The following is a 7,449-nucleotide window of genomic DNA, read 5'->3' as shown; positions in this document are numbered from 1 at the left end:
GTTATTAATGATTTAGTAGCTATTGGCTATTGGTCTTTATATATATATATATATATATATATATAAATATAAAGAAACCAAAAATTTGAAAAAGATATAGATGAACCGAAAAAGAAGAAGAAGAGAGAAGGGTAGGAGAAGAAAGGGAAGAGATGGATTGTGGGTGATAGATGAATTATGTTTTTAAGATACGATGATTTTTGTTATTAATTATAATTTTGAATTTGTTAAGATTTTTAAAGATTTTTTAAAGTTTATGTTATTAAATTCGATTGATAATTAATGTCTATTAATATTTCAATTAATTGATTTTTAGTAATTTAGTTAGGAATTATGAGTTAAGATGTGATTGGTTTAATTGATATGTTACTGGCATATAGAGTTAAGAAATTGGACCAATCTTTTATGAGAATTCTAGAAAGAGTAGTTTTGAGGTTAAAGATTGTCATAACTCAATTCTTGATTTTTTTTAAAAAAATATTTTTCAAAAAATCCAAAAAATATATTTTTGAAGCATTTGATTCATTTTCAATGTTTTCAATGTTTTTCTTTTAAAAGAATCTAAAATTCAAAAATTATTTTTGCATGTCTTGGAATTGTATAACCTTTGTATTGCTATTCATAAAATAAAGCAAAAAAAAACATATTTTATCCTATTTTAGTTTTTTTTTGTCCTAGAGTTTTACAAAAAAATGAGAAATAAAAAATATTTAATTTGCATGCTTAGATTTTATAACAAGTTTATAAAGCCTACTAAAACTTGGTCTAAATTTTAAAAACACCAAAAAAATCAATATGTTTATTTTTAATATCAAGATTCATGAATTTACACATAAGACATATTTAAAATATTACAAAAAGCAAGTTAAGCCCATAAATAAAATATCCCCTTTCTTTCATTCATTTTGTTTACTTCCAATATTTGAGAATTATAATTTTATACATAATATGTATTCTTAGTAATAAGGAAACAAACATATAATATATAATAAAATATTTATTGGCTTTAAAATATCTAGATTTGACCCATAAAATCACAGTTCACTTTAGTAAGGTAAATCTGTTTTAACTAATAGACAAATCAATTGTTAGAAAAAAAAAACAACTAAGCCTTAACAATAATTAGAAAAATAAACAATGCAACTTGTTTTAGCTTAATACAGGTTATATTGTCTTCCATATACATAACTAGTTCTCTTATCCAAACTTTACAAACTAATTAGAGTTTTAGTGATAAAAATATTAGGTGATGACTCCAAACATTTAAATTATAAAGGAACTTGAATTTCTTATTCTTTACCTCCAAACCCAATCTAAAAGCAAACCCAATCTAAAAGGACAATCATTGCAATGTCATATAGGCATAAAAATGGTAATGAAATTTTAGTTTAGTTCTAAATTTATGAAAATTATAGTTTCGTTTTTAAGCTTTAGAAAATTATAATTTGACTCTTGAAACATATTTTAGAATTTTATACAAAACTAGTTGTCAGGTTAAAGATGATAAATTTTTGTTTGGTCTTGAATTTGTAAAAATTACAGTTTAATCCATGAATTTTGTAAAATTATGGTTTGACCCCTAAATTTTTAAAAAAATACAAATTTGGTCTAGATGGTAGAAGATTTTTTTTTTATTATGTGCCAAAAAGTATTTCAGAAGTATTGTTGATTTATTATCTATATGTTTAAATATTGATAACTACATCTATTGATCACATAAACCTTTGTTATATCCAAACAAGTATATAATTCAAATGTGTTGATGATTTATTATGTTTTATTTGATTTTATTTGAATTTAAAGTTGATTAAATATTATGTTTAAATATATTTAAGTATTTCAAGAGCACCATATACGAACTTCTTTTGTAATGAAAGTGGTTGAATACTACAAAGTGAGAATTTGATACATGATTTTGAATAATAAATATGAACTATATCTTTAAGAATATACATGGAATGTGTGTTTACATCCATATGATCTAATGAAACTCGTTATATGATTGTGAGTAATTGATATAGATATATTTTTGGAAGTATCTATAAAATATGTGTGTTTGCATATGGAGTGGTGATTATTATGAAATATGTGTTTATGAAGTGTGGACTAGGCATTTTGATATCATTCAAGAGGGACGCATTTGATTTCTGCACACAAGGCGTGCAAAATATGTGTTTAATATGTGCACACGAGGCGTGTAAATGATATATGTCATGTATGCATGTAGCACCATGCGATGTATTTGATGTGTGCAAGTTAGGCGTGCATATGATGTATTTAGTGTGACTGACCATCACACATTTTTAAAACATTGTACCATTTATGCAAACTAATGTACCTTGGGAATGATGTGATGAGTTATGCACTAATATGAAAGTTTTTAATACAATCATCATCATATATGTGTTATGAAAACTTATCCCTTTCCGCAAGGATTTTTATTTCAGGCATATAGATTATTAAATGTGCATATGGAGATTCATTATTAAAGATTGTATTTATAGACTTTTGATTATATGTTGATTAATTGTACTTGGATTATGATATTTTATGGTATGTTAATTTCATTTGGAGTTTCTTTTTTAAGGTGTTTGGTAGATTTAAAGTTTAGAGTTTAATTTAGTTAGGATTAGAAATAATTATTTTTGGTTGAGTTTAATTTTTATCAAAAAAAAAACCCCTAGTTACAACCATCAAACAAAGATTCAAGATCAAACATTTTAAGCCTGAAAGAAAAGGAAAAAACTTAAAGCTATGGTATTTGTTCTAAAATAAAAATAAGATAATGTATTTGCAATTTTTTTTAAATGTTGTAGTAAATCCCCTGCCACTTTGGCTCACATGCACAACAAGAACAAGGCAATGAACCAAGTGCAATTTCATACTTTCAAAGGATCATTCTACGAACATTTCTAAAAGAAGTATACATTCTTATAATCTATTTTTCCTCATCCTTCATTGAAGATCTTCTCTCTAATACCCTTTCCCTTGCCTTTACTACCTGTATGCACACAAGATCATCAATTTGTCATTGCACTTGATGGGAGCCTTTAACAGAACAGCACATGAAAACATATACAAGGGAGAGAAGTTGAAGGAAAGAAAAAAGAGATTGGACTAAGGACCTGTTTGTTCCAATCTGTACAAGCAGTAACAATAGAAAGAAGCACTGATTGCGCAAAGGACCCAGCTAATATTCCAATCCAAAGGCCCTTTCCTCTTAAATGAGCTCCAAAACCAAGCACAGCAGCCATGGGAAGTCCAACGAGATAAAATGAACCAAGATTGATATATGCCCCTATTTTCTGCCATCCACTTCCTCTAGCCACACCTGATGCAAAGGATATCACGTATTTCAGGCTGCTCTTGCTTATATATTAACCAAATAAAAAATGAAACAGAGCTAAGAAACTAACCAGAAAGGACAGCTTGTAAGCTGTCCATGATGAATGAGAGACAAATCAGGGGAGTCATGACTGAAATATAATGCACAACCTGCCTGTCATTGCTGTAAGCACATCCCAAAACTTGCCGGGAAAGGAAGAGCCCTGAGCTCACAATGACTGACTCTGTGCCACCAAGAAACAACGCAACCAGAACTGCCATCCTAGCTAATTGAGGATTCCCAGCTCCTAGTTCATTCGATACTCGTGTGCTACAAAAATACCATGAAATCTATATGGATGGACAGATTGATATGAAATCTATACATTATTTTAAATTAAAGAATATGCTTTCAATAGGAGAATGTTATAAACCTTGCAGCAGCTCCAAATCCATATGGTATAGTGAAGTGCAATGTAGAGATTGTGAGGCTAAATCAAGCAAAATAAATATTATTGAGAAATTAGAGTTATAATAATATTTAATTCAATCTTTACAAGCATCCAATTTGTCAATATATGGATAGGAGCAAAAATAAATATTAAAAATACCATATAGAAAGCACTGAAGTCTCCAGTTTTGGATTTTTGAAAAGACCGGAAAGCAAAAGTAGCAACTCCAGTGACCACCATTTAAGACTGTGATTAAAGCATGATAGTATTAAAGTTAGGAAAACAGAAAGAAACAAAAATTGCATTTTCATGATAGAAGAAAAAGGTAAAAGAAATTACCAAATCATAATAGCAGAAGGGACACCGAGCCGAAAGAATTCTCCGATACCATAAAGTGCTTCTCTTGACAATGGAGCTCTAGTTTTTTCACATGCTGAGGAGAACTTTACATACAGGCCTAGCAATATCACATTCAACCAAGTTGATAAACTGAAGGCTATAGCTGCTCCCTTTTGTCCTAATTGCAGTTTGTACACAAGAGTCCAGCATGAAATGGTGTGAAAACATAGGATGAAAGATGATGTTATGAGCATTGGCAGAATCACACTTTGTGTCTGAAGATATCTAGTCAAAGGTTTAAGAACTGCGCCCCCAAATAATGCAGGGATCAACCACATTGAGTATTTGCAGGCTTCTTGTGAGATGATAGTGTCTTGGCCTAGTAGAGGTAGTAGTTTGCCGATGAAGATCCACAGGACACAAATTGGAGGGCACATGATTATTAGAGAGATGATTGCACTGTAAGTATAGGTTCCAAGCTTTTGATATTGTTTAGCTCCATATGCTTGGCCAGCTAGAGTTTCCAATCCACCTGCCATTCCTGACTGTTTGCTAATTACAAACTCGGGTCAATTTATGATTGTTAACACAAATATAATTGTGAAAAGAAAGCTTAATAAAGAAAGAAAATTGGGAAAAAAAAACAAAATTGAAAAGAACAGGGTACTAATTGAATTTCTTTTTAATAATGGGATGAAATTGAACAATTGATACAAAGAAAGGAAGGACTTTTGCCAATAACGAAGAGGCAAGTAACGTAGCAAAAAAATTATAATAGAAAAGAAGGAGGAGGAGGAAAGGTAGGTAAAGGGATATTGTTAGAAAGATGTGGAATGGACAAAGGGAGGAGGATTTATGGGATGAGGGTAGTCAACATGCAAGTCCGAAGCTTGATTTGGTGCAGAAGGCTTGGGGTCTTTGTTTGTGAGCAAAGCGCTTGGAATACAAAAGTCCACATACAATGAACACATGCATGTTTTATTAACTATTTACTCTTTGAAAACCCCAATAAGACACTTACTTCATGCATTGATGTCAATAAATTTCAGTCTAAAAACAACAAACAAACAAATTTTGTATAGATATTAGTATATTTATCCACCCTCCGCAGCTAGTTAATATTAATTTTATTTTTAAAAAATATAAAAAATATAGAAAATATAGAAAATATTTTTAGCACTTTGAATCCGGCTTGGATATGACATGACTACAAATCTTATTTATTTGGATATGACATGCCTTCCAAACCTAGAGCTCTTGGGTCTAGACCCATTTGTTTAGGTTTACTATATTCATATCTAGGTTTGGCAACTATATTTTTTTTTTCTAAATTCATTAAATCTTTCATTTAGGAAGGCTCCATATCTTTTTTTTCCTAACAGTGTACAATGAAATGGTGGACTCTTTCATATAGCAATAGATGTCATAAAGTAGGGCACTATATCTTTGGTGCTAGATCCAAATGCAGGTTTGACATGTTTGACATGGTTGCCAAACTCAAAACTCTTGATCCTAACGTTGTTGTCAGATCCAAGGACCTTGGATCTGACATGGTTGCCAAATTTAAATAAAATAACAAACAAATAGAGAATAATTATACATCTTAGTTTTCATAAGGAAAAAAAAACACAAATAATCAATTATCAGCGGTAATCTAACCATGATATGTCTACATGTGCAGCATCATGTGAAAGATGACATGTTTGCGCATCTAGTTATATGACAAATGATCAAATTTGGCTACCAAGAAGTGTCTCGCACACCTTTTTAATAGCGTGAGCACCACCAACTCATTAGGGGTGCGTGAAACACGTGCTAGTAGTTTTTAGATTAAAAATAAAAAATATAACATGAAAATACTAAAATATCACCCATCATCCTCTTAATTACGCTACATATCCATATCAATTTTATTATCACAATCCAATAATATGTGTTTAGAATTATATTGAAATCCCCATGCCATTTAGCTTTCTTTATAATTTCAATTTTTTTAATTTTCAACTTGCTCTGCGTAGCATGGACATGCTACGGACGCCCAATAAATTCCTCTATGAAAAAGTATTTTTCCTTTTGGTTTGACAATAAAAAATTTTCTGGCTATTTGTTTTATTGCTAAGATTAAATTTATTTTTGATTACATGAAAGAGATGTGGGTCGGAAGAGTACTATGTAATGCACTGTAAGTATACTCACAAACATGAGGGATCAAAAATATTAGAGAAAATGGAAATAGACAAATAGAAAATTGACCAAAAAAAAAAATTGCTTGTATGGAAAGAAAAATGTTTAAATGATAAATTTAAGATTTCTGAACATGAAACATAAGATTTAGGGGTTAATCCAAAACTAGCAAGGACCTAAGGGTTGCTTTTTTTTTCTTTTTTCCTTCCTCTGATCAAATTCCAGGATGGATGAAGTGGATTCTTGAACAAAATCCTCTTCCTCTCTCCTTAATGGAGAGAAAGCAAACTTAATTTCTGAATTGAAAGCATAATGATTCATCCTAGTTGAAAGATGCAAGAAGATAAAAAGGACCTTTATACAAAAAATTAAGAAAAGGGACAGTATTAGAAGACATACAAGAAGGCTAAACCCTGTAACATTGGTAATAGAAGTGGCAATGGCAGCACTAGAGAGTGCAAGTGCACCAAGGTGTCCTACAATTATCACAGACACAACTTGTAGGAGATACTGCAATACTGACACGGCCACCATTGGAGCTGCTATATAGCCTGCCTTCCTTAGCTCTTGAACAAATCCTTCCCATGTTATCGCCCATTTTCTCTCTTCCCTCTTTCCCTCTTCTTCCATAACTTCTCAACAAGTGAATGAATTTTTTGATAGTTATTGATTACTAATACATATCTTTTTCTAGTACTTCTTATAAAGAAAATTCCCATCTGTCAGCCTATAAGAATTTTAATTTTTAAAGCCTCGCATATTTTCGTACTCAAATTCTTCACCCTTAGTCGTTAGATATTACTTGCTTTTTTACTTTCTTTAGAATAAGTTCTTTGATGCCAATAAAGACAGTGGACAAGCAAGCAAGATAGCAAATCACTTTTTTTTTTCTTTTTTAGAATAGGGTCTTTATTCCCACCATGGAGTACCGCTTGAAGCTCCCAACTTTACAAGACCGTCAGCATAACTATTTCCCTCTCTTAAGACATGTTGCAGAACACATGTCCATGTTAAGTGTGAACTCAATTGATAGCAGCCAGCCATGTCCAACATGGCTGCATGCTGCATGGTGAGTGTAAGAAGATGGCAACAAGTAAGCCAGCTGAAATGTCGAACATGGTAGCAGAGCTTTTGGTGGACGGCGGCAACC

The 7,449-nt window shown here is 31.2% G+C and overlaps 1 protein-coding gene and 1 long non-coding RNA gene across 3 annotated transcripts; one reads left to right on the top strand and one right to left on the bottom strand.

Annotated features, from left to right (window-relative positions):
• The first annotated feature begins 1,539 nt into the window (after positions 1-1,539).
• Positions 1,540-2,415, top strand: LOC105133050 (uncharacterized). Its single transcript, XR_843703.1, has 2 exons — positions 1,540-1,570; positions 1,623-2,415. It is a non-coding gene; the product is annotated as an uncharacterized LOC105133050 (long non-coding RNA).
• A 345-nt stretch (positions 2,416-2,760) lies between these two features.
• LOC105133049 (MATE efflux family protein 9-like) lies at positions 2,761-7,017 on the bottom strand. Of its 2 annotated transcripts, none has more exons than XM_011036851.1 (7): positions 6,699-7,017; positions 4,116-4,660; positions 3,936-4,022; positions 3,759-3,815; positions 3,417-3,655; positions 3,126-3,331; positions 2,761-3,001 (listed from the first exon to the last, which is right to left on the bottom strand). In XM_011036851.1, exons 1-7 carry the CDS (start codon positions 6,927-6,929, stop codon positions 2,939-2,941), a joined length of 1,428 nt encoding a protein of 475 aa, XP_011035153.1. In that variant the 5' UTR covers positions 6,930-7,017; the 3' UTR covers positions 2,761-2,938. The 2 variants fall into 2 exon arrangements, with proteins under 2 accessions (XP_011035153.1, XP_011035154.1); XM_011036852.1 differs by having other exon boundaries at positions 4,116-4,667; positions 6,699-6,818.
• Between the last annotated feature and the right edge of the window lie 432 nt (positions 7,018-7,449).

This window comes from Populus euphratica, unplaced genomic scaffold (assembly GCF_000495115.2).
Source record: "Populus euphratica unplaced genomic scaffold, PopEup_1.0 scaffold99.1, whole genome shotgun sequence".
Classification (NCBI taxonomy): Eukaryota; Viridiplantae; Streptophyta; class Magnoliopsida; order Malpighiales; family Salicaceae; genus Populus; species Populus euphratica.
The sequence above is the reverse complement of the archived record's forward strand: the minus strand, read 5'-3'. Positions and strand labels throughout refer to the sequence as shown.

Bases quoted from the DNA above. Each gene is read 5' to 3' on its own strand.
- LOC105133049 (XM_011036851.1), bottom strand. From the start codon at position 6,929: ATGGAAGAAGAGGGAAAGAGGGAAGAGAGAAAATGGGCGATAACATGG. The intron at 4,023-4,115 runs GTAATTTCTTTT...CTTTAATCACAG, and splicing joins CCTTCTGCTATTATGATTTG to TCTTAAATGGTGGTCACTGG. The intron at 3,332-3,416 runs GTTAGTTTCTTA...CCTTTGCATCAG, and splicing joins CTTACAAGCTGTCCTTTCTG to GTGTGGCTAGAGGAAGTGGA.